Here is a 24,717-nt window from a genome sequence, read left to right as displayed (position 1 = left end):
ATGTATTCCTAACTTAGCAAAGTAACTATTAGCCGGTTGTCACTTCGGGAGACTCGAATTGATATCGATTCAATAATTCGTCAGTTTGTAGACAGAATATGGCATGGATTGTTTATACTGTGTTAGGCTAACCTACTTCAAGCTGTATGCATAAACAAAGCTAAATCCGCCTACCCAGCACCTGGCTCATGATAGCCTTCCATTCAATATCGTGAGCATCATCCGCGTGGATGGAGACCTTGACATCGAGGGCGCGTCGGAGCTGCTCCTTGGTCGAGGCGTAGAGCATACGGGTCTATCTCATGTCAGTGCCATTAAACATATCATGTGAGGATAAAAGGATTGGAAGGATACATACCCTGGTTGAAGTCGAACCCGGCATCCAAGTGATAAAAACACTAGTCGCCCTGCACAATCCGTATTCAGCACGGCATCCTTACAATAGGTCTTATAGGTAGTAGTATAAGGTGTTTCATACCGTCGCCCCTCCTCCTTCAAGTCATACTCAACATCATAAACCGCATAGCGCGGTGCCTGCTGACCCTCGGCATCAACAGCGGAAGTAAGCTTCTGGCGGAACACCTCGTAGTCCTTCTCGGTGGAGGTCTCTTCCACGATGATGGACTGTTCGTCGGAGGAGATGCGGTAGATGATGAAGGTTGGTTTTGCGGGGCCGCGTTTGAAGATGAGGCTTTTGTATGCGCTTAGGCAGTCGTTTGAGATTTCGACGCTGTTTGGGGGTTAATATGGCAAGATAGTAACGGGTTGAGGTAGGTGGACGGACCCGGATGGGAGCTAGTTTATGTGGCGGTTAGTTGAGGATTCTCTCGGGTAGTGGGAGGAGTATATATACTCACCGACATGGTGGCTGCGGGAATAGACAGTATAAACGAGATCGTTTCTTGTGTTCTGGATTAATGCCGCATGATACTGTCCTTCCACGGCATATGGTTTAAATACCCCGATAATCGAGAGGAACAGGCGCCAGCTGATCGGGCCTACGTATACACTCCCCATACAGCGGACCCTCGTTTTTGGTTCATCGGAGCCTGGGAATGACGCGTATAGATTGTATGATAAACACCCCAGGCATCGATATTTTGACGATTGGAAATAATTATTTCCACGACTGAGCTGCTAGTCATTTCTGGGGGTATGCTTGATGTGGAGGTTGGAGAGATTTAAAGCAGTTGCAGGGCTGAATGATACGCTGTGCTCGCAAGGCTGTGTATTTATACACGTATATATTTTTATTGAACAGCTTCCGATACTCCGAGTCTTGGCGAAAATAGCATTTGGAAGCATATCAAACTCGGTGCCCGTACTGGCTTTCCGGCTATCGCTCAGGCTCCGAACAAACCACGTGTAAACAATATCGCTGCCTCGTCTTCTTCAACCTTTCCAGGCAAACGTTATTCTTGAAAATGCCAAAAACAATTCTGGATATCGTCAGAGAATGCGACAAGTAATTTCCCTTCCTACCAAGTCATATTGTGGTTTCGTTGCTGACTGGAACTAGTTTCCCATCGCATAACGAACCCACCCTCCAGTCTGAAACTCTGGCGGGGTGCTATACCTTCAGGGTAAATGGCTGCAGCGCTATTCTAGGCTACATTCGACCAGAAATCGTCGACAAAATGCAGTGGTCCGACTCTTGGGTACTCGACCACCAGGAACGCACAGTAACTCTTGCAACACCAGCAAATGTAACAGCGGAGACGCGCTCTCGCGTCGTTGAAGAAACTCTACAATCGACGAGAAAAATGGGTACCATCTCGCTACTGAAAGCCTGGCGGGGTGAACTCTTCCCCGTTTATGGACCCGACGGAGAAACTCTACTTCTGGTGGAGCGCTGCGCAAGTGCGATCTTTGGGATCGTGACGTATGGTGTTCAGCTTGTTGCCTACGTCCGAAATGATCAAGGACTTCGCTTGTGGATTAGCAAGAGATCCGAGGAGAAACAGACATACGCCGGTATGTTGGATACCACAGCAGCTGGTGGTCTCAATGCTGGGAAGTTACCAATTGAGGGTGTTATATGTGAGGCGCAAGAAGAGGCGTCTATACCGGAGGACGTGCTTAGGGAGAGGATTGAGCCCATGAGCACTCTAAGTTATTTTCATATCCGAGGCGAGAAAGCTGGGGGAGAAATTGGGTTGTTTCAGCCGGAGGTTGAGTATACATATGAACTGGAACTGGATGAAGATATGGTAGCCCAGCCGAGGGACTCGGAAGTTGAGGGTTTCGAGCTTTATACCATTGGTGAAGTGCTGAATGCACTGAAGGAGGGATTGTTTAAACCGAATAGCGGCATTGTCATTGTGGAGTTTCTGGTAAGGCATGGGGTTTTGAGTGACCAGAGCGAGGACTATGCAGATATTTTGTTCCATTTACATCGCAAGCTCAAGTTTCCGTTGCGCATTCTGGCATCTATATGAGATTATCTGCACCACCATCGGAGATCAGAAAATTGCAATATATTGAACCTTCCCAGACCGCGGACCGGAAGCCGCCTTCGGACTCGTTAATCTTGACTCTCGTACTTGGAGATAACAGATTAGCACAATTGCTATTGCTATAAAAGTTAAGGAGTTGAATTGTAAATCAGTAGTTTGACATCTGCCGTGAATATAGAATAATTAACGTGCCTTCTCAACAAAGCCACGAGAGATAGAAAGCGATATAGGATACAACTATCAGTACACAAGGGGCTCGTTTCATCATCAAGCACAAGTAGGGCGACGCCGTACCCTCCGTCTGCTTCGGGTTTCAACCGGAATTTGAGGCCTGGATTTATCGGATTTCTCCCCAGGAGGAGCTCTCGAGATGGACGAGCTTTTCTCACATATGGTGGTAGGTCTGGCGTTGTTTTCGGTGGCAAGCCGGGTCTGGTTATCACAATTTGATAGTGAAGGGGGACCTTCAAGCGGGTTATTGTCTGTTTGTCGCAATTCGGACAGTAAATCTCTTGATTCAATAGTTTCAGGGTGTTCCGCCCCCAGACGATTCATGCGAAGCTCCAGACACTGCGTGGTAAGGTCGATGGCATCCCTGTATTTGCCCATAGATTCGTATGTCTCTGAAAGATTTTGCATGCTTGCCAACGTGCTAGGATGGTCCATCCCCAGGTGGTCCTTCTTACCCTCCCATACCTTAAGCTCAAGCTTTGCAGCTTCTTCAAACTGCCCTTGTCCATAGTATGCTGAGGCCAAGCTCTCTAGGGACATCAGGGTAGCAGGATGGTGTTCGCCGAGTTCTTTATAACGCCCATCTATCGCTTCTTGGTGTAAAATTATAGATTCTTCATATCTGCCCTGTTTTTCAAGCAGTATTCCTAGACGGTCTATCATTCCCAGGGTATCTGGGTGTTCTGCACCGAGAACTTGCCATGAAACGTCCAAGGTACGTATGCAGAGCCTTTCAGCATCCTCGAGCCGCTTTTGTCCGAGATAAACAATGCCCAAATGGTGCATACTGTTCAAGGTGAGGGGGTGTTGAGGGCCTAACATCTCTTCGGATCGCTGTAGCACTGTACTACATATCTGCTCCGCCTCGTCAAATTTACCCTGGCCTATGAGTGCCAAGCCGCGTTGGTCGTGTACGCGCAACCCGTTCTCGTCCCACGGCCCGAATCTCTTGGTATAGCCATCCATCGCTCGCTTGTATTGTGCTTCTGCCTCCTGGTAGCTCCCCTGCCGGCAGAGGATAAATCCCAGAGTTTCCACACAACGCAGAGTACGCACGTGTTCGGGACCGAGCGACTTTTCAAGGCCCTCCAGGGCTTGCTCCTGGATTGACTGTGCTTGTGTAAAGTGGCCTTGCGAAAGGCAGACCAAACCATATGTCGCTACGCTCATGAGAGTATCTGGGTGCTGAGGTCCGAGAACGGTATTCTGGCCATCTAGCACTTGCTCCATCATTTCCTTCGCTTCAGTATATTCGCCCATATCTAAGAGCACTGAGCCGACCTTATGCATACTATCCAGCGTCTGTTCGTCATTCTTCCCCAGCTCATTCTGCCTATCTTCCAAAGTTTGGACGTACAGAATCTTTGCCTGTCTCATTCTTCCATCGGATGACAGAAAATTCCCTATGATGTTCAATAAATCACCATATCGATTTCGCACAGCACGGAACTCGTGATTTTCAATCGTAGAAAGGACGTGCGGAAGATATGGCTGCCACAAATTTCTTTTTTCGTAGGTCATGCCTGAAAATATCTTATCCATACGGTCCGCGGTCTTTACTATCCACGCCGGAAAGCTTTCGTTTTTTCTCATCCATGTCCTTGTGGCAAGATAGACAAGTCGATGCAGTGTTAGATTCCCGCTTTCAGGGTCTTGGGAGACGAAAGAATAACTCTTGAGTAACCCCAATGCCTCGATTCTTTTTTTATCTGACGGTGCCAGCGGAAGGAGGGACTGCGGGACATTGCGAGGGCTAATACAGGCCAGGAATAAAAGGTAGTCCACTGCCAGCTGGTCCAATAATTGAATCTGGTGGAAGGAAACTAGCCATGTGGTTGTGACTGGGTTCTTCACATCTGGGTAACGACCATCATCCTCAAAATCTTCGCTCAGTAGCTTGGCCATATCCCCTTCCTGTGCAGTTAAAAGAGACAAGTAATCCCCCAGCCTTATAACGTCGTTCTCATTGATATATGCAGCCGCTTGACTGATAGCAAGTGGAAGAAAGCAGAGCTCTCGAAGAAGGGCGGCAGTTGCATCTGTGTCCTCCAGCAGCTCCTTCCGGATAAATAACTGGTGGAGCATTTGCAGGGCTGTATCTTTATCCATGTCAGAAATGTGAATGACATTGGACATGGCTAACCTGACAGCCAGCTTCCGGTTGCGAGTTGTAAATAAGATGTGGCCGGCTTCATTCCGTGGCAGTAGAGTCTTCAGCGCCGGGCCAGTTTCAGTCCCTTTCATACACATTTCGAAGTCGTCAGTATTGTCAAATATAAGGAGCCACTTGCCGGAGGTTTCGTGGCTGAGGTAGGCCTTCACCCGCTCCTTTGTTGCGGCTGCATCACGCAGATCGAGTCCAGCTATCTGGGCGATGTCCATATATGCCTGCTCCACACTCTCGTAGCTGGTGCAGGGGATCCAGAACACAGACATTTCGGGACTTCTCTCTCGCACCCTGTAGGCGAGTTCGAGCGCGACCTGAGTCTTGCCGATCCCTCCGAGTCCACATATAGCAATTTTCTGCGCCTCACCTGGTGATAGGACAGATTCCTCCAGCGTGGCGATGTAATTATCCCGCCCGACGAATATTTTGTTTCTAGAAAACGGTACCATCCAATGTCCTTTACGTGCCCGAGACTCATCGCGGCGAACTGGCACGACTTGTAGAAGCGTCTTTGTGTATGCTGCTGCGGCTAGTGCTGCATACCCTTGCCATTCTTTGGACTTGTGCGAGTCACAGTAGTCGCATATTCCCCGGACCACCAGGCATTGAAGTTGGTCCACCAGCCCTGCGGCCTCCATTTCAAAGCAGAGGATATCGAGGCCCTGTGCAATGGAGTCACGCCTTGTAGCATCCTTGAGTACCTGGTCTCCCGAGGCTATCAGCCCATAGTGAATGCGTGGTTCGTCGTCCTGTCGAAGCTTCCGGCGTACCAGCTCCGCTTGGTCGCACGTCGAGCAATCAAGGTCGGGGCTCTGATGAATATATTCAGGCTTGAACAATAGGTCCTTCCCTGGGCGTGAGAACTGCCCTTGGCTTAGACCATTCAGTATCGCCTGCGTCAATATGAACTGCCTCCCGACCATACCATTGCTCCGCAGCTGAGATACAGCGGTCAACAACACCTGAGGCGGCTTATTCGAAGAACCCACTCGTTCGAATCGTCCAGAATGCAGGGTCTTTCCATGGTCATACTGTATCACCCCTCCTGACGTAGCACTCGGTATTCCAACCACCACATCTCCAAGACGCACATCTGCCTTGGTCGGTACGCCGCCGCCGATCCCAACCATGAGGCCGAATTTCAGCGATCGGAATGTAGGCAGCATCTGAGCCAGTACTGTCGTCGCTGATATGGTACCGTAGACGCCGGAGGGTAAACATGCGATGACGATGTTGTGGCAATGGATGCTCCCCAGGGTGTAGCAGTTGTGGTCGGTCGATGGCTGGGCGAGGCTACCGTGTATCTCCTCGAGCATCAGTTTCGCTGCGGCCATCTCCAGTGGGAGTGCACAGATCCAGGCGATCGTGTAGGCATCGTGGGAGAGGACTCGCGGGGGCATTCTGCCGCCTCTGATCTTTCCTTGGTTGATTGTTGTTGCTTCGTCGTTTTGAAATCTGGAGAGGGGCAGTCATGCTGCTGAATACAAGGCTGCACCTCAGCCTCGCGCTGGGGCACAGCGCTCTTGGCATTGCGATTGATGACTCCTAGTATTGGACAAAGATTGTTTATTCAAGCATTCCCCGCCTTAGGGCCACAATGCCTCGCACGAATTCCTGCGTAAACTTTGTCTTCCCCGCTATAAGCTGCGTCCAGGAGTCAACTATGGCTTCGAAACAAGAGCCCTGCCCCCGTCCAGCCCTCCGCTACACCAGTTCTCCCCATGGGGTCCAGGCTAGCTACCAGCAACCGACATTAGCCGAACGTCTCGCAGCTACGAAGCCAAAACCCTCGTCAAGACTCCCCACTCAGCCTACAAGGCCCGACGTTGAGCATTTCCCAGCACCACTGGTCCTACCAGATGATTATCTTGCCGTGGAACCAGGCGCAGCTCAGAACTTCCAAAAATGGCACAGTGTTCACAATCAAGTTACCTCCCGGCGAAGAACCATCTATGTCGCCTCGCCTCCTATTAAGAAAGCAACCGATATAGATTCCTGGACACAGCCAGTTGAATCCGTTACAGAGATGCAACCCCAGAAGCCAAACCCGCAGGATATTATAGACTACTTGACAGCATTTTACCACGGCCTCCCAGTCCAGGAACTCAACTTCCCAAGTTACGGCTTTACACCATGGCCAGGGGATAAGCCAAAGGCCGACGGAAGCTGCTTTATCGGACTGAATACGCAGAAGCAGCGTCTGCGTATTCGTGCCCGACTGTCTCCTGACCAGGTTTATCCTTACCAGTTGAGTCTGGAGGATCTGCTCGACGCCTCCATCTTTATGCTGCCACGCGATGCGTACGCTCTGTGCTTACTCGTCGACCATGACCTCTTCGAGGACGATGACGATATCTTTGTCTGTGGCCGTGCGTATGGCGGAAGGCGTGTTGCTATTGTATCTACAGCCAGATATAATCCTTGTCTTGATGGACTGCAAGCGGTGGAACGGGAGCACGCCTGGCCGGCGTCTCACTGTGAGAGGTTCATTCAGGAAGCATTCAGTGGACAAAACCCTACTAGGGCTAGAAAGAAAGCAAAGCATACCAACAGCCCAGAACCAAATCCCAACTCTCCCCTCAAATCGGCAGTCGCTGCATACTCGGTCGCCAATAATACTCACACTGATAGTCCTACCAACCTCTCAACCCTATGGCTCTCCAGAATGACCCGCACCGTAAGCCATGAGGTAGGCCATTGCTTCGGGATTGGTCACTGTACGTACTACGCTTGTCTGATGCAAGGAAGTGCGTCTTTGTCTGAGGATATGCGGCAGCCGCCGTACTTGTGTCCTGTGGATTTGGCGAAGTTGCTCGCGGGTACCAAGGGCGAGATGCAGGCAAGGTACAGTGCGCTTTTAGAGTACTGTGAACGGCTGCATATTCGGGGCTCACCTCACTTTGTGGCGTTTGGGGCTTGGTTAAGGGCGTCGATTGCACGTTGATCAACTAATGGGATTGCTTCTATCTCGATGATTGACCTTTACATCCATGTCCCATTCGCTTAAGCTTGAAAAATTAGATTCCGTTTCTCAATTATCATAAAAATAATATATCGAAGATAAGTGGTATGAAATTCTAAACAATACATAAACAGTATATGATATACCTCACCCAACCCCGACATTAATCATGATGTCTCGCGTGGACTAGCGACATGCCCATTGTCCCCAGCCGAATACTCCGGCGGAGAAGGCCGCTCCTGCTGAGCAGCCTGATAAGTCGGCGGCGTAAGCTCCACCTCCTGGTCACGCTTAAACCGCTCGTTTCTCTTCTTTCCACGATGCAAAAGATACGCCGGTATCAGGATGAACACAATTAACCCCCCAATACCACATCCAAGGCCTATTCCAATTTTCTCATTCGTGCTGAGGCCTTGTGGCTTTGGCTCCTCCTCGGGAACACGACACGTTCGCGACCCGTTGGATATGCTTACGTTGCGGAAGATTTCGGATTCGACTTTGTCGCAGTCCAGGGGCACGTCAGAATATATGTATATACCATCGGCGGCGCGACGGAGGTTTGGTAGATTGACGCTAAATACCACAGTTAGATAATGTGCCAGTACTAGCTGTAGGGCTGGAAGCTTGCCTTGAAATATTTCCGCGGAATTCCATTTGGAGGATTCGATGCACAGGAAGATCAATGGCGAGGGGATCAGTGGTGTCTACTGTGAGAGTCATGTTTGTATCGATTATCTTTGGCATTGACAGGCTAGCACGCCAAAAGTCAACGTCAGCACAGATAAAATAGGGTTTATTGTAGTAAGGGCCATACCTCCCGATACTGCCTTCCAGTTTCATGGCGTCGTGGACAGTATCCAGCTCTGGGAATGAGACGTTGAGAGGTGGTCCACCCTCTGTCGTCAATTCAAAACTCGCAGGATCAGGGTCTATAGAGAATCGATTCGGGCCCAGGCTGGTGAGCTTCGGCAGGGAAATGCTGTTGGTCTGGTTAACTGATTTCAGTAAAATGATGACAAAAAGATGAACAAACCTCGCTATTTTACCTCGCAGGACTATACTGGCCGCCGACTTCAGCGATAGAAGGAATATATCTATAGGTGATGGCGATGCGCTCTCGGGGTAGATATCGAGATCCCTGACCTCCTCCAATGACTCCAGTCGTATACTGCGCAGCGTCAGCTCCGAACCCAAGTGGAGCTAATTTGCTACTGTATCCATACCTGGACAGATTCCCATTAATGTTCACCTCCTTCGCACTGCGAAGCGCCCTTAAGTCGACATCGCGCGCGTATTGTATACTGACATAGTACCCCTCGACGGCGCTCAATTTCGGGGCGGAAATGGTTCTGAAATAATGCGGAAAACTCAACTGCAGACGTCCACCGATGGTCTCCAGATCTGGAAGGGAGATGGATTCGTTGTGCGAAATTGCATCTTCAATCGTGGGAAGCTGGTCCCCCGAGGGGCCCCTAGGGCCTGGATACAATGAGAGATCCCCAGTGATACTTTGGATGTTCGGTAGATAGAATGAGCCGGTATAGTTATACTCGATGGCAACACTCGCGTTGATGCTTGTACATTCGCTCGCGAGAGTATCAAGGGCGGATTGGTTGTAGATGCGGTAGGAGTAGATGTCGTCGTACAGTGGCTCGGGCATGCACACCTGCGCCGTGGCTGCACTGGTCAGTAACGAACATTGTTTTTAAGTAGTAAATTAAATCGACGACAAATGCTCAAACTTACTCCATGGCAGCAGGCCCGATGCCAGGGCAAGAAGGAGCCTCTTCATCCTGGGATGGAAATCGATCGCCAACAACCCAACACAGAAAGGATGGACAAATCGCAGGATTCGCGCTGGGCGGGCGGCTCCTTTTGTCCATCAGGGCCTGTCCTGCCAAGCAGTCGGGGCGCAGTGGCCAGAAACATACTGGGCGCTAGATCGATTTGATCCACTCACAGGGGGAGAATTGGGCTGGAAATGGGGTCGAAATGGGGTCGAAATTGGGCTATTTAGGCGCTACTCCTGGATGTGAAGCGGGACTGTGCGCCAACTATTTTTTTTACGCCTATTAGAGATCAGGTAGCAGCAACATTTCGTGGCGACCAGGCGCCTCCTGTCAGGCCCTTTCAGTGCAAGGAGATGAAGATGGTTCTCCCAGCATTGTGATCTTCAAATGTTGTCCTCAGCCCTATCGGTACAGACCGAAATTACCCCCCAGGACAGTATCAATTTCAAGCCAGCTGCACGGCAAATACGTGGAGGCGTATAAACAGAGCCATCTGGACTAGCTTGTTGATTAAGCATGCCGCCACATGCTTTATATTCATCAGGATTAAACATCATTCCCAACCCCAGTCGCAACACCCATCCACGCCTCATCCCTCTCCAAAACAGCCATATCATCCTTCCTCAACAAAACCATAACCTCCAACCTCTCATCCACCCCGTCCCTCCTCCTCGGCAAAAGCACCGCAACCCCATCCGCCTCCATATATGGCAGTCTCACGAATTCCGGCCTACCCAGCCCAACACCGAAATCCACCTCGTATAAATCCAGATCCGCCCAGCTAGTAATAGCCAAGTCACGCGAGCCGAATATATCCCACCCTGGGTCGAGGGTGCGGTGGTCCTCAGTGTCCGCGATGAGACGGTATACTTCGGCGATGTGCCGTGCGCTGATAGTGGATGGGGATTGAGACGTTGTAATGCGCGTGCAGATATCCAACAGGACTTTTGCAGATTCCGGAGATTGTGGCCTGGTGTTTGTGAGTGTGTCTGCTGTGGCTTCTGTCCGGGTGTATAGCACTACGTTTCCGAAATACGGGTTTGATGCGGGTGCGAATGTTTCGCTGACTCGGCGCCGCCCGTTGACTATTGTTGCTAGGCGGCTGGTGGCTGACTCTGCGAGTGATGGATTGCGTTCAGCTCGTGCGCGCGTGATGGCCGTCCAGAGGAGCGCGCAGAGGATGACGTTTGTGGTTGGGGGGGTTGGTGTATACCTCCCCAGTGCCTGCTTTATGGTGTTGATAGAGTGAATTCGGATAGTGAAGACTTTGGACGTGCAGGGTGGTGTTTCAGTTGGCTGGACAGGTTCGTCTGCTACAGCAGGGGGCTTCTTGGCGTATTCTGGGTGTTTGGCGAGGAGATCTTCATAGGAAAGTGCCGAGATGTCTTTCAGCTGGGGTGATAATGCCTCTGAAAGCCGCTCAATTCTACCGAATTGCGTCGGGCGTGCGATGTCCAGACCAGACCCGGTGATGTTACGCGCCCATTGTCGCATTATCTCTGAGAATCCAGTTGCGTCGACGGTATTGTGGTGCAGGGAGACACATAACCCGACGCCGCGATCTGCGAAACGGAAAGCACTTGTAGCGAACACAGGAGCGCCAGCTTTAGCGAGGGCATCGTCTATTACAGGCAGCAGCGGCCAGGCGTCTTGGGGAATGGCTTCTGGGGGCATCCCCTGAGAGGAGAGTGTCTCATATGATCCGGCTATAGAGCCCTTGTCGGTTAGGGTTAGGGCGGTGTTTGGATTGTATCGGATTTCGAGTGACGGTTTCTGCTGGACCTGGCTGGCGCACACTCGGCCCGATAACCATGGCAGTTGCTTCGAGAGTGCATCCAGACCGACCTGCAGATATTTGCTGATCGCTGGGGTTGGTTCGGTAGTGTCGAACGCGAGGACAATGTTGATGTAGGCTGTCGGAACAGTCAGGTCCAGAGGGCTCAGCTGTTTGATATGAGTGAGCTCGGCCATTTCAAAGACTCAACTGGAGCTTAATAAATGCAGGAAACCGGAGATAGGAGAATAGGAGGCGAAGAGGGGTATTTATATTGCTAAATGATCTCCATTTCGTGCCGTCTGCCCCACTAACGGCGAATGTACATATAAATCAGTAAGAATAAACGGTTTATACTACCCAAACCAGATATTGAAACTAGTTTTACACGTAAACAAGAAGGGAAGTAGTTACAATGATCGTCTCATCGAGGCCTGGATGTTAATGCCTGCAAGGCATTTATGCTACTACCTGGCACAGGTAGAAACGTTCCCATTTAGTTGCCGGCCTGGCCGAGTCAAACAACGATCCAGGACTGGCGAAATGGGCGATCACAAACTCAATTGCAGTTGTCCTTATTCACATCAAGTGCATCGACATTGAATTCCTTTGGAACACGTAACCATCCCATTTTGCCAGTGCCCAGCAGTTTAGCGTGCTGTTAGAGACGCCGATGTCAATTAGTCCAGACTATGGCATCCTCTAAGCCCATAGTCTGCTACTAGTAAAAGAACTTATAAAGGGCTTCACACCCAAGTTCCATTCGAAAATCTTCAAAGGTGTTTCTTAAATACTCATTAATATTATGACATGGAATTCGTCGGCGATTGAAATCCATCCGACATCTCGGTAATATATATATAGACACAGCATCCTTATGCCCTTCCGACGAGCCCACAGATATTAATCTTTGGCACCGTCTACGACCGCGCAGACCACCCGTTAGCCGTGTATCATATCTCTGGGAGCTTGATAACTCACAGCATCCGGCGAACAGCATGCGCCTGATAAGCCGAGAGTGCCACACGAGGCGATCAGTGCCTCCTTGCTGCTTGCATCGGGAGGGACGTAGCATTGGGCTGTGACGAGAGCTCCCCTCTGTTGGTCGCAGCAGAGCGGCGTTTCTTTTTCAATGCAGATTCTGCTTTTATCGGTTGGAGCGGCGAGTGCGCTTGCTGTTAGGAGGGCTACGGCGAGGAGCTTTGAATGCATGGTGTTGCCTGTGGATGGAGGATTGTAGGCAGGATTGGAGAAGAGTTGAGATGCAGAAGAGGTAAGGTAGGATTTATTTACAACGAAAGATAGGATACGATGGGAATCTTCGTGGTATCTATACCTATTCCCTGGAAATCTGGGCTTCCTCTTTGGGTAAATGTAGATATCTACTTGGAAAGGGGCTTGCGAGTTGCATCGCGTGGGTCCCGCGTGGAATCTATCAAATAACCAGTCTTGTCAGAACTATACCATATAGAGCTGTTGAATTGGACCTGGTCCTTATTGTGGTACATAAACGGACCTTATTGCTTATTGAGTCTGTAGGATCGGCGGGTCGGAGCGGATGGCAGATCTCTTTGTTCGTATAAGATAGTCGCATTTGGTTAATGCCCACTAAACGATCAATTAAGATGCACCTAGACTGCTACTGGGAAATAGGAAATCATCGCCATCCTGCCAATTAACAGGCCATTCCATGGGATCCCATATCGAGAAGTCAAGGTCAAACTGCGAGCCTGCGTCTGACTGAATCCCTGCAGGTTCGGCCTGCCTTGAATCGCGATTGCCACCACCATCCCGTTCCCGTTCCATCCGCGCAGCAACAGCCTGCCGCGTATATTTATACGCCTTGAGAATCCCCCTGGCCGCAACATCCGCGACAAAATTCATACCCATGAACGACTCCGCCTTACCGAGGAAGGGCGTTTCTGCGTTCTCGTTCCAGTCTTCGCAGTCCAGCATGTGTTCGATGATCCTGCAAGCCCGCATACATTGGGACCGTCGATCGTTGGATGTTTGAGATATCTGCCTCATGAGTGTAAAGGTCTGTCTGATTATGTTTCTGATGGTTGTGCCGTCTATAAGCTCGCTTGGTGCTGTGCCGAGAATGCGCAGGAGGAAGAAGACGGCGTACCCTGCCGGGCGGAATACGTGGATTGTGCCCTTTCGCAGCGTGTCGGGGAATGTTGTCACGATGGTTAGGAGTTGTGTACATGTGATGGTTCCTTGAGTGATAAGTTCATGCTCTTTTTCTCGGTGAAGGGCGTTCAGATGGTCAGCCTTCTTCCCGAGAGCGTAGCAGTATAAGCTGAGCCGGGCGTCGAGGAAGGACACTTCATCAGCGGGAGACCATTTAGACGAATATTTATCTTGGATCATGCAGAGCTCGGATTCAAACATTCGTATAAATGGGAGAGGATCTGGCGCGAGGCCGGTGGACGACGTCTCGCATTCTCCTAGGGCAGTTGATATTTTTGAGGTGATTAGGGCGATGTGAAGTTGGATCTTTGTAGTCGCAGGTAACCAGGCCATAGAGCCATTCAGGGCGTGAAGGACTGTATGGTCTATCCTAATAGAGCCTGGGACTCCAAATCGTGCAGTGTGCCTGAACAATCAGCACGCGTATAAGAAAGTGAGTTATGAGTCCTACCATTGATCAACAATAAAGCAAGACAACCATGTTGACGTCCGAGTTTCCAGTGTCCCAATCTCCGCTGTCTTCGCCGCAAATAAAATATATGGATGCTGTGGACGATGCAAGCCCAGAGACCGCGCCATGGAAATTGCCACAGAGCAGTACATGGAAAACGGCTCCTTGCTCATATCGGTATGTGGGAACGACCACGCACATAGTAAAAGTAAAGCTTGAACAAGGTAGATAGACCTCGTACCCAGGAGGATGATGTCTGCAACCAGCTGCCGTACAAGAATCTGTAACCGAGCGTAGTCCGATGCATACTTGTCCGAGTCTTTGCTTGCAATTGCCACTACGGTCCAGAACAATAAAGGTGCTTTCTCGTAGCTATAGACTACGGTATCTGGATCGAGCAGTAGCGGGAACCGAGGGTGCATATTGGCATAGTACTCCTCTAGGAGCTCCGCCACAGCTCCAGACCAGAGGTTAATGCCGGTAGTCCCATGGGTAAACCGGGCATGTCTCTTTGCGCCGCGCAATTCGGCAGTGACACTCGCTAGAGAGTCCAAGCAAGGCCCGTCGGATCTCGGTGGGACAGAAGTCGGCTCGCTGCTTGATACTTCAGACTCAGGCGTTCGGTATGCAGGACTGCCTTCTCGGGATACACGTTTCACACTATATCGATTAGAATAAAGGCAAAGATGTTGGTCGGTGAGGTACCTTCTCTTGGACACCCTCTTGAATAAAGGGTCAACAGAGCACCGCTCGCCTGCCTTCTCACAAGCGGAACAAGCTGCAGGAAATCTCTGGCTTGCATTACATTTTACCTGAGCACATTAATTAACCTTCAACCGATGGGTTGAGATTCTTACCTTCATCTGGCGACATCGCACACAAGGCACGCCGGCGCGGCGGGGCTTGATCCGCACGGTCGAATTTGCCAGCGAGCGCGTTGCTGTAGTCTGAATATTCTCCATTTTGATGAAAGATCAACTTGGTGGCGGGTCAAGGCAGGACTTCATGAAATCAGGAGCAGCGCATCCAGCGAGTTTCGCTCCATCCGGCGAAACGTCGCTATCCTTTATGATTGGTCATTGAAGTTCGGCGGCGGGTGCTTCCAGACTGGGACTAGCGCAGTCATGCATCTCAGCCTGAGGAATCACTCGGCCTACGTGGTATACATGAACTAGGAGACAACCCTTGGGCTCTCTGGAGGAGTGACTCTAAGTGAAAGTCTCACGAGCTACCTTTCCTATGGCGAGCACTCGGGTCTATCTAGTAATATGGCTACCGGACTGGTCACATTGTAAATTAAATACCAGCATCATGGTCGTTATTGGCGGAGGTGATGGAATGCAAAAATTGAACCATAAACTCAACATTGCGAGATCTTTTTTGGCAACATCTTTGCTTTGATGTCCATGAGAGGACTGCATTATTTTAGCGGATCTGTTGAACCAGGTTTACAGCATTTTCTTTGTCCTCCGCCTGATTAGCGCTGTTGACAGTTTAGCCCACAGTCAGTTTCCTTTGTGAGCATTTCCAACCTGAGGAAACTTGGGGAAACTGTTGGCGCTGGGCTGGGACCTATTCTGAGCCGGCAAACATCCCTTCCTGTTGCGGTACACGACACTTATCCTATCGTGGAGATTGGATATAGTGCTGCCCTTTGTGGGTAGTGAGTACAGGAGAAACTTCTAGTTTGATTTCTGAAACTAAATATATCGAAGCAGACTAAAGCAGGTGCATAAACGTGGGCAACACAAAACACCAGGAAATAAACACTTAGCCACTACAGGCCCATTTGTTGAAACTTATCCAGCAGGGCAGCGTCCTTGTATAGATCCTCAATATCCCATAATCTTTTGTTCCTCCAGTCCTCTGGAGCACACACAAACGCCTCCACCTGACTGATGGAGCAGCAGTACCCATTGTAAATAGCGGTATAGTCTGTATCTGCGACCACATACCGTGCATCGACCCTGTTGTAGAGAGAGAGAGATGGTCTCTGAAGCCCTACTTGCCTCACAGTACACCCAATGGGATCCCACCTCCAAGGTTCATTCTGAGGCCACGAACAATCGGGATCAATACCATGTTCCCCCGCACGTCGCTTCAAGTCTTCTAAGAAAAAGGGATCCGGACATTCTTTCGCTTCAAGAACCATTTCCCAGCTGGGCTTGAAATCCGGCAAATCTCGATAGGTCGCCGCCAAGTTCGCCACAATGCATGCGCGGGCAACTGTACCGGCCATGTCTGGGATTCTTTTGGCAAGTTCCAAATACGTAGACCAGCTCGCCACGTTTGGATACCAGATGCAGTCGGGGGTCGCTCTGGGATGTGCGAGCACATACGAAAGGTCGTTGTTCATGATGAAGCGTGCAGATATGGCAGCCTCGATCTGACTAGATACCGGTATGTTCGTGAGATCTTGCAGCGACCACCATTTGGCAAACATGGTGTTGTGGAATATGCCGCGGACAACGCATACGTTCTCACGATATATCATCATTGGGCGCCGCAGTCGGACATACCGATCGATGTCGCCATAGTATGCTGCTGTTAGAATGAGGAGGTCTTTGTTGACAGTGGGCAAGTCGACTGGGAGAGGAGCGTAGAGGAACGGTGTGACATCCTCCGTAATGGCCTCGTCGCCATGTGTGGTGTACGAATCAATATTCATGTCTTCGGTGATATTAAAGTAACAAAAACTGTCCCCGAATTGCCAATCCTTCTCATGCGCGTGCTTGACTTCCAACATGGAGCATACCTGTGTTTCTCCATTAAGATAGGACTTAGGTGGATTTTCCAGGTTGACGGTACGATTGTAATCATTCATCACATCGTACTTTGCTTCGGCGCCCATGATCAAGTCATAGATCACCGTGCATCTGTTGTCGCGCGCTTCCTCAGCAATGTGCACGTCTGGAAGCAAGTTCAGCTCCTTGTACAAGTCCACATAACCTGCAACAGCACAGGCACGGCCGACCTGGTAACGCATCTGGGGGTACTGGGCCGCCAGCTTGCGATATGTTTCCTCGGCGGCAACATCGGGGTGCCAGATGCAGTAGGGCATATCGTCATGGGCAGTCATGTCGGGAATGATGTTGCTCATGATACTGCGTGCATTGAGGGCCCTGTTGATAACCTTCCTGCCTCGGAGCTCCGTTCCGAATCCATGGTGATACCGGATGCCCCTTATGACGCAGAAAAGATGGCAGCCACCTAGCTTGACGGGGATTGCTTCACCATTAATGGCGGAGTTGCACTGGTCTGGACTGTATTTGAACCCCATGGTGCGGACCACAAAGATTTCCCTAGCCTTACACTGACGGTGTTATGAAGAAAGGAGTGGATAGTTTGGATATAACGCAAGGGGCGACGGTATTGCTGAATCTTGAGTGAGGGATCCCCGTTAGATGAGGACTTCGAGATAAATTGTTCGTAAGGCCAGGATCATAATTCGGCCCACTGCTTCTCTTATTTGCCTTGGTGCCAAGGCCCTTTGTCTCCAAGCCTCACCTCAGGGCTGCTTACAACCTGCGGCGGGAAGGAATGTGTGCCCGGCTCTTTGTCTCGCAGCGCATACAGATCAAAATTGGCTGTAAATGGGGTGGTGCAGGGCGTTCCAACCTGGAGTAATCATTTGTTAATGACTTGGGCTGTCAGCACTGTAGGACGGTACCGAGCAAAGGGTCCTTTGTCGCCAGCGGGTCAGAGAACCGCTGCAGCCTTGGAAAGTCTCAAAATTCCAAAAGTTCCCCCCCCCCCGGCCAAGGGCATCTCCATCCTGAAACACCATAGTAGCAGTGCTCGGTAGACCTGGGAAGCTCTGGGAATGAAAGGTTGTCCTGCCACCTAACCCTAAGTATATTCCCTAGGGTCACTGAACGAAGAGGTATCCAAAAATGGTGCCCAGCTAGGATATTGACGAGACAGACAGTAAATAGGAGCGAATAAATTGCTATTTTACAAGGTAGCTAACCTGGTGTGGGAAGCTTTATGGGGATAGTACCTTTTTGTATCACTTGAGAGTATAAACCCTACGGGTCAGCTTGTTGGCAATGATCAGATTATATTATTCATTATATCGGCCGTATTCCTTTCAATTAACTGTTGAGGGAAAATAAGGCAAACAGCTATTCTTTACAAGGCCTTTTTGCAACAAAGACAGCTTTGCACGAAATATAGCTTTGTATGATAGATAGCTCGCAAACGATGGATATGCTTGAACAAAGAAGCTCTCTTATAAAAAGCAGCCATTTCCTGGCTCAAAAGGCTTCTCTCTTATGACATACTGTTGCTCCTCTCCCTGCTAATACCTAGCTACTTTACCATCAACAGTATTATTCATATTATGGTCAATTAATCTGCAGCAGCTCATTGCCGCATAACTTACCATCGGCCATAATATCCTTACCATAGCCGATTGCACTTCTCCTCGTGGACAGCATTCATACTCTACCGCGGCCTAGACTGGCTCATCCAGGATGAGGCCGCTCCTTCTCATCCTCATCCTGTGCATCACGACATGCGTGAACACCTATGGGAAGGCGGGTGCTTACGAGCGTATTCTGTACTACTACACCTACAAGCTTGACTGTGCAATCCACAAAGTTCCAACAAAGTTCTCACCCAAGTGTGGATCAGATTGTACATTTAACGGATTTATCAAACTCATCGACGGGCTTGGGCATGTTGACATAACCCAAGAAGAATTTCCTGAGATTGATACGACTGCCGCAGCACTTGAAAGTCTTGGACTCACCGAAAAGTACAATCCAGACTTTATTGTTCCTGGGGCAAGGCCTGACCCCAACGGCAGTCCTATCTCTCACGTCTTGGAGGCTGTTGCCGACTTTGTACAGAACAATATAGACCTAGTTGAGGGCAAGAAGTACAGGGCAAAGATTGCAGACGCCGCGAGGAAGGTTATGTTCAATCGGAAGTGTGGACAATCCGAAGCAATAGCTAAGAAGGTGCCGACATACTTCAAACATGGCTTCGTATGGACATACACGACGAAGACCATGTTCTATAAAACCAGGGAAAAGCAAGTCAGAAATATCATTGACATTGCCGCCACAGCCTACTCTATTAAAAAGCATTATTCAAAAGATCTTCGATCGGAGTTTACGAGGGTTATCAACTTGCCGGACGTTAGTGACAAGGGTCACAAGGCCAACATCAAGGCTTGCAGAAATATTCTCCGCGCGGTTCAACAAGAATTAGTACGCGATTGGGGAGATGGCGAAAAGAAGAAAAAGAAGCAAAAGCCACTTCGCTTTGCAAAGCCGGAATGAGCCGGAATTAACACGGGCTTTGTTTTGTTGAAATTTCATGAAATGTCTGTGCAATAGAATCCTGATACGTATAGCATGCCCCTTAGCTTTATTTGATTTAGTTAACTATAAACAGTCCTGACTCTAGTAAGCATCTACGGGTTACTTTTCTGCCCGGGTGAGCATGGATATAGGGCAATTGGCGAATACTGACCGTCCCGTGATAGTCAGGCAACTGAACCTTTATCACTGTCCTGCGAGCCCGACACTGAGGACAGTGACTTTCAACAATCTGATAAGAAGCCTTCTGGTTTCCATGACTGGTTCTATAGTTCTATTATCCATCAACTCCTCCTAAATTATATGCCTGGAATAGTTTTAACCCGTGTCTTAGGTATTTCTAATATTATTTATAGTATGATTGACGGAATAATTCTTCTATTTAGCTTTATTACTATTTTAACTAGAGCAGTAATCTATAACAGCATCTTCTACAGTATTAAGATCTTTAATAGCATGGTATACTTTATTAAAAGCAGGATTTTCTTCAACAGCGGCGGGTGTGACTAAACTGGGACTAGCGCACTCACGCCGTCGCTGCATCTCAGCCTGAGGCCCCAGCTCGGCCTACGTAGTATACATGACCTACAGGACAACAATTGGATAGTTTACAGGAGTGGCTCTCCCGCCAAGTGCTTGTTTTCTTGTATTTGTGGTTGCTGTACTCATTCCCACTGACCGCCTGTATTTAACGTGGACAACTATGACGGAGCCGCAGATCTTCGCTGGATGTCGCTGGATGCTGGGCATTCGCTGGATAGTTTCGCTACATTTCTAGGCAGCCATTAACAGAAGGGCTAATATATTGCTCTGTCCTGGGTGGCTTTAGTAGAGCGCTAGAAAATAGACAGAGCTGGATTTCCTACACAGCACTCACCCTCATACTTCCGTTTCCTCAGCCCTACGTTCCCCCACAAGCAACCCTGCTGTTAATCCCAGTATCCCCTTGAGCACAATTTTGGGTGGATACTGTTGGCCTAGAGCAAAAACAACTCCCCGTCGCGGGAGGTTGCTAGAAATGGATATGAACATGGATCTGCACTCCATCTCCAGCGCTGCTCCAACAGCTTCGGCTTCCCCGACTTCACCAAGTGAAAGCCCTACAAGCTACTTTTCCTATGGCGAGCACTCGACCACAATTCTGGCACACATTGTGCTCATGATTCTCGCCTGGTGTTTTGTCCTTCCTGCAGGTAACTAATTTCTAGTTCGCAAGTATTGAAATCATCCACTGACCGTGACAGCCGTCCTACTTAGTGTTGCCCGCTCACGCCTTGCTCTCCCATCACAGTTCGTATTCCTTCTCTTCAACACCATCGGCCTTCTCTTCGGCATCATCTATAATAGCCAGACACCCGATCTGTACGAGAACAACGCCCACCACAAAATCGGCTGGATCGTGACAGGAGTCTTCACTGTTCAGGTCTTTTTGGCTTTGGTGTTTGTATATGATGGTCGCGGCAAGCCAAGGGAGTTTCGTGCTACCTTCCTGCCTGTAGCTACGGGTGAGGATGGATATAGGGCAATTGGCAAATACTGCCCGTCCCGCGATAGTCAGGGAAGTCAACCTTTGTCGCCGTCAATCGAGGCCGAGGCTGAAGACCTTGAACAAGCTGATGAGAAGACCTCTGGCCTGCGTTGGTGGTTATTCAGCTTTACTGTCCCTCGATTCCTCTTCCGCGTACCTGGAATGGTTTCAAACCGTGCTTTACGCCTGGTCAATACCGTTTATAATGTGATTGACCGCATCATCCTCCCCTTTGGATTTATTGCTATTTCCACTGGAGCGGTGACCTATGGCGGTATCTTCCACGGCATCGAGGTCTTCAACGGCGTGGCGCATTTCATCAAAGGCGGGATCTTCTTCTGGTACGGCGTTCTCACCCTCGGACGGTTCATCGGAGCCTGGGCGGACTTGGGATGGGCCTGGAATAAGAAACCCCCAGCGTATATTGTCGGATGGAAAGCAAAGGTTCCCTCGGGCGAGTTCGTGGAGTCGTTCGTTATCTGGTTGTACGGCGTTACGAATGTTTTCTTAGAACACCTGTCTGGTTGGGGGCAGGAGTGGACACCGAGGGATCTGGAGCATGTTGCTATCTCTATTATGTTCTTTGGTGGTGGTCTGGCTGGTATGTTGTTTGAATCGCGCCGTATTCGCGAGGCTCTTAACAATACCCTCTTTCCGCGGTCTCCGTATCAGGAACCGGATTGTGAGAACTGGAAACTTCCCAAATCCCAGGGCGTCCCACTTAACCCCATGCCAGCGCTTATCATCTTCCTCCTAGGGATAATGATGAGCTCGCACCACCAAAGCAGTATGACTTCAACAATGGTGCACAAGCAATGGGGAAGTATGCTTGTTGGATTCGCTATCGCTCGCGGAATGACATATATCCTACTTTTTCTTCGTCCGCCAACCTCGTACCTCCCCGGCCGTCCTCCCACGGAGATCGTCACTGCGTTTTGTCTCATGGCTGGTGGGCTTATTTTCATGTTGAGTGTACGTATTCCAACCTTGTGCGGCTCCCATCAGACAGGCTTGCTAATTGTTTATTGATAGGCTAGCGATGTGGTCGAGGCTATGGAGTTTTATGAGGTCGATGCGATGTTTGCGTTTACTGTGGGCATGGGCTTCACGGCGTTTATTATGTCGTTGGTGGTTCTGGCTATTGCAATCAAGGCGTGGGCTGTACGGCGGGGGAGGGGACGGACTGAGAGATATTGATATATATTGTCAGATATTCATAGCATTATGATTTATATTTGTTTGCATGGTACTAGATAGAATAATACTACGATGATTCATCTTTAATTTCGCATCACAACGAGGCTTTGGTAGGAATATGGAATAAAACGAGTAATATGACGATGAGTGCGAGTTTGATGTCATTATGCATGATGGCAGCATGGCCAAGTCAAGGCTGTTCTCGGCTACGCCTATATTCTCCGCGGAATAATCCCAGTCTCCTCAATAGACGATACCCCGAGCCATATTATCGTAATCTAAGATGTGAGGTGGCTGATAAAGGCCGCAGCATAAGGGGCTGAGTGCAGCATCCAGCGATCATCGGCGTCATCCAGCGGCATCCAGCGATATCAGCCAAGCGTATTTACGATTCAGGATTGCCCTCCTCTTTAATTAAACACGCGCTCCTTTTCCGCTTTTGCGATTCATTTGTTTCTGCATTTTGGTACTCCTTATTTATTCTATTTTCGCTGGTTTTTCTTTTTTTTTTTTTTTTTCGTTCGAGCTTGGGTTGTCGATTTTCCCCCAGTATGCGGCGCAGTCTTTTGGTCTTTTTCCTGGTCGGCATTCTCACTATCTTTCTCCTGGTTCGGAGTGTCTGGACTCTGTTATCACTTCTCATCGAAGATGCCGCCGCCGATGCGATCCACCGCGCTGAGCTACCCCGGGTGAACTCCAGCTTAACGGACCAACGGCCCCATATCATCCCTAAGATTATCCACCAAACCTACAAAAACGAGACCATTCCTGAGGTATGGGCTGGTGCCCAGCAGAGCTGTATTAACCTGCACCCGGACTACGAGTATATTGTACGACTCTAGCTTAACCAACCCGTATTGTGCTAATTGTTCCAGCTGTGGACGGACGCAAAGTCGCGCCAGTTTATTGCTGCTGAATATCCCTGGTTCCTTGCTACCTTTGATGGTTATAAGTACCCTATTCAACGCGCAGACTCAATTCGGTATTTCGTTCTGGCGCATTACGGCGGAATATATATCGATCTAGACGACGTGTGTACCTACCAATAGCCCTTTGATACGGATTCTAACTGTAACCAGGGCTGCAATCGTCCCTTGGATCCCTTGCTGGCATACCCTTCATGGCTGCGCCGCACTGTACCGACTGGTATATCCAACGATGCGATGGGTTCAGCCCCGCAGCACCCTTTCTTCTTAAAGGTGATTAAGTCACTCCAGCAGTACGACCGCCACTGGGGCCTGCCCTACATCACCGTCATGTACTCGACCGGCCCACTCTTCCTGTCAGTGATCTGGAAGGAGTACATGAAAGACTCCCCGTCTGAGACGAACCGCGTCCGCATTCTCATGCCGGACGAATACAAGAATAACGCTTGGAGCTTCTTCACCCACCATACTGGGAACAGCTGGCACCGTAACGACGCGCGGTTGATTTTTTGGGTAAGCACCATATATCGAATCAAATCGAATCTATTGCTAACGAGCAAGATGGGTCAACATTGGCAACTTCTCACGCTGTGCGGATTTCTCTTTGCCGCCGCTGCCGTTGTCGGTCTCTTCTGGGCGTATACTCAGATTATGGGACTAAAGGGCGAATATCGCTACCACAGCCCTACACCCTCTTCTGGTATATGGTCTTCACCTTCACGGCGCGCTCGCTATATGATGCCTCCGTTGCCCTGGAGGAGAAGCGTCAAGGGGGATGAGGAGAGCGAGGCTCTAATCGAGCTGGGGCGTCGTGACGACTGATTCTCCGCATTTTCATTTTTCTTGTATATAGATTGGCCGTGCGATGCATATCCTATTGGCGGCCGATATCTGACTGATATCGTTATATTAAATCAATAATACTCAGAATTAAAATTCTTACAACAGAACAACACCCATGCCAACCAAAACCCCCGCCCCAACAGTCCCAACCCACGCAAGAACAAACGCCCTCTGCGACGGCCCCCCAAGCACCCTCATCCCGGCAGTAGAAACCTCATCAGGCGCCCCCGTAGCCCGCATACACCTCGTCAACCCCGTCGTCGAAATCGTCTCCGTCAGAGACTCCGTCTCCCCATCCGCCTTGGTCGACCCGTCCTCCAGCGTGCCGGAGACAAGAACCGTCGTCTCGCCCTCGATGTCAATTGCGCAGACGCTCGTACTATTCAGGGGATTGACACTGGCCATCTCCCTCTCGAGCATGGCTAGGACGAAACTGGAGTTCTGGTGGAAGTCGTCGCAACCGCACAGCGAGCCCAGCGCGCAGCAGCAATATATCGGCGCGCTGTGTGACGAGTCGTCGTCCGACTCGGTGTATTCGAATTCCGCCTCGTATTTGTATGCGTAGTTCGTGTTGGGAATTGTACACTCGTATCCGGATGGATATTCCTCTAGGTCTGGGGTGTAGGGCAGGTTGGTGAATTTCCGTGGGGATACGCCGTTCGGTGAGACTTTTCCTGAGAGATATGGTACTGCTGCCCCGCCGGTGTATGAGAGCGTTTCTGGCGGGTCGAGATAGGATGGGTATTTATTGTAGGACCATGATCCGGTACTGTTGTCCCAGTGGGGGGCGCTGCCTGAGCCTTTTGCGGTATACCCGCCTTGTGTGCTATTCTTTCTATTGTAGTTGTCAATACGCGGGTCTATAGAGATAG

At 49.9% G+C, this 24,717-nt stretch overlaps 13 protein-coding genes across 13 annotated transcripts in view; 5 read left to right on the top strand and 8 right to left on the bottom strand.

Annotated features, from left to right (window-relative positions):
* Positions 1-10: 10 nt before the first annotated feature.
* ASPVEDRAFT_418885 (actin-binding ADF family protein) lies at positions 11-1,176 on the bottom strand. The gene is made up of 5 exons (XM_040812453.1): positions 858-1,176; positions 785-795; positions 479-730; positions 359-407; positions 11-295 (listed from the first exon to the last, which is right to left on the bottom strand). Exons 1-5 carry the CDS (start codon positions 861-863, stop codon positions 161-163), a joined length of 453 nt encoding a protein of 150 aa, XP_040674615.1. The 5' UTR covers positions 864-1,176; the 3' UTR covers positions 11-160.
* Positions 1,177-1,352: 176 nt separating this feature from the next.
* ASPVEDRAFT_48003 (uncharacterized protein) lies at positions 1,353-2,516 on the top strand. Its single transcript, XM_040813920.1, has 2 exons — positions 1,353-1,465; positions 1,520-2,516. The coding sequence occupies exons 1-2, from the start codon at positions 1,425-1,427 to the stop codon at positions 2,436-2,438; spliced, it is 960 nt and encodes a 319-aa protein (XP_040674614.1). The 5' UTR covers positions 1,353-1,424; the 3' UTR covers positions 2,439-2,516.
* A 207-nt stretch (positions 2,517-2,723) lies between these two features.
* Positions 2,724-6,254, bottom strand: ASPVEDRAFT_145102 (uncharacterized protein; the record flags this gene model as incomplete). The annotated part of the gene is made up of 1 exon (XM_040808044.1): positions 2,724-6,254. One exon carries the CDS (start codon positions 6,252-6,254, stop codon positions 2,724-2,726), a length of 3,531 nt encoding a protein of 1,176 aa, XP_040674613.1.
* A 186-nt stretch (positions 6,255-6,440) lies between these two features.
* Positions 6,441-7,920, top strand: ASPVEDRAFT_48001 (archaemetzincin). The gene has a single exon (XM_040813919.1). The coding sequence runs from the start codon at positions 6,452-6,454 to the stop codon at positions 7,796-7,798; it is 1,347 nt and encodes a 448-aa protein (XP_040674612.1). The 5' UTR covers positions 6,441-6,451; the 3' UTR covers positions 7,799-7,920.
* Positions 7,921-7,983: 63 nt separating this feature from the next.
* Positions 7,984-9,476, bottom strand: ASPVEDRAFT_57821 (uncharacterized protein; the record flags this gene model as incomplete). Its single annotated transcript, XM_040815385.1, has 6 exons — positions 7,984-8,424; positions 8,525-8,567; positions 8,631-8,795; positions 8,850-8,984; positions 9,040-9,253; positions 9,296-9,476. The coding sequence occupies 6 exons, from the start codon at positions 9,474-9,476 to the stop codon at positions 7,984-7,986; spliced, it is 1,179 nt and encodes a 392-aa protein (XP_040674611.1).
* A 389-nt stretch (positions 9,477-9,865) lies between these two features.
* Positions 9,866-11,595, bottom strand: ASPVEDRAFT_47998 (uncharacterized protein). The gene has a single exon (XM_040813918.1). It carries the CDS (start codon positions 11,575-11,577, stop codon positions 10,153-10,155), a length of 1,425 nt encoding a protein of 474 aa, XP_040674610.1. The 5' UTR covers positions 11,578-11,595; the 3' UTR covers positions 9,866-10,152.
* Positions 11,596-12,201: 606 nt separating this feature from the next.
* ASPVEDRAFT_47996 (uncharacterized protein) lies at positions 12,202-12,706 on the bottom strand. Its single transcript, XM_040813917.1, has 2 exons — positions 12,362-12,706; positions 12,202-12,300 (listed from the first exon to the last, which is right to left on the bottom strand). Exons 1-2 carry the CDS (start codon positions 12,590-12,592, stop codon positions 12,256-12,258), a joined length of 276 nt encoding a protein of 91 aa, XP_040674609.1. The 5' UTR covers positions 12,593-12,706; the 3' UTR covers positions 12,202-12,255.
* A 190-nt stretch (positions 12,707-12,896) lies between these two features.
* Positions 12,897-15,039, bottom strand: ASPVEDRAFT_47995 (uncharacterized protein). Its single transcript, XM_040813916.1, has 4 exons — positions 14,882-15,039; positions 14,730-14,836; positions 14,025-14,684; positions 12,897-13,979 (listed from the first exon to the last, which is right to left on the bottom strand). Exons 1-4 carry the CDS (start codon positions 14,984-14,986, stop codon positions 13,001-13,003), a joined length of 1,851 nt encoding a protein of 616 aa, XP_040674608.1. The 5' UTR covers positions 14,987-15,039; the 3' UTR covers positions 12,897-13,000.
* Positions 15,040-15,696: 657 nt separating this feature from the next.
* Positions 15,697-17,442, bottom strand: ASPVEDRAFT_418764 (uncharacterized protein). Its single transcript, XM_040812448.1, has one exon. It carries the CDS (start codon positions 17,302-17,304, stop codon positions 15,802-15,804), a length of 1,503 nt encoding a protein of 500 aa, XP_040674607.1. The 5' UTR covers positions 17,305-17,442; the 3' UTR covers positions 15,697-15,801.
* Positions 17,443-18,499: 1,057 nt separating this feature from the next.
* ASPVEDRAFT_90052 (uncharacterized protein) lies at positions 18,500-19,312 on the top strand (the record flags this gene model as incomplete). Its single annotated transcript, XM_040818719.1, has 1 exon — positions 18,500-19,312. The coding sequence occupies one exon, from the start codon at positions 18,500-18,502 to the stop codon at positions 19,310-19,312; it is 813 nt and encodes a 270-aa protein (XP_040674606.1).
* Positions 19,313-20,369: 1,057 nt separating this feature from the next.
* Positions 20,370-22,076, top strand: ASPVEDRAFT_145055 (Ytp1 family protein; the record flags this gene model as incomplete). Its single annotated transcript, XM_040808041.1, has 3 exons — positions 20,370-20,544; positions 20,596-21,851; positions 21,912-22,076. The coding sequence occupies 3 exons, from the start codon at positions 20,370-20,372 to the stop codon at positions 22,074-22,076; spliced, it is 1,596 nt and encodes a 531-aa protein (XP_040674605.1).
* Positions 22,077-22,532: 456 nt separating this feature from the next.
* Positions 22,533-23,865, top strand: ASPVEDRAFT_204699 (glycosyltransferase family 32 protein). Its single transcript, XM_040809427.1, has 4 exons — positions 22,533-22,906; positions 22,952-23,107; positions 23,156-23,515; positions 23,564-23,865. Exons 1-4 carry the CDS (start codon positions 22,628-22,630, stop codon positions 23,822-23,824), a joined length of 1,056 nt encoding a protein of 351 aa, XP_040674604.1. The 5' UTR covers positions 22,533-22,627; the 3' UTR covers positions 23,825-23,865.
* Positions 23,866-23,941: 76 nt separating this feature from the next.
* ASPVEDRAFT_34970 (uncharacterized protein) overlaps positions 23,942-24,717 on the bottom strand; it is a gene marked incomplete at both ends in the record, with an annotated part of 1,168 nt that continues 392 nt past the window's right edge. The window contains one exon of the mRNA XM_040810908.1: positions 23,942-24,680. Coding sequence (XP_040674603.1) covers positions 23,942-24,680 — 739 coding nt within the window. The remainder of the gene's footprint in view (positions 24,681-24,717) is intronic.

Source organism: Aspergillus versicolor (assembly GCF_001890125.1).
Source record: "Aspergillus versicolor CBS 583.65 unplaced genomic scaffold ASPVEscaffold_17, whole genome shotgun sequence".
Lineage (NCBI taxonomy): Eukaryota > Fungi > Ascomycota > Eurotiomycetes > Eurotiales > Aspergillaceae > Aspergillus > Aspergillus versicolor.
The sequence above is the reverse complement of the archived record's forward strand: the minus strand, read 5'-3'. Positions and strand labels throughout refer to the sequence as shown.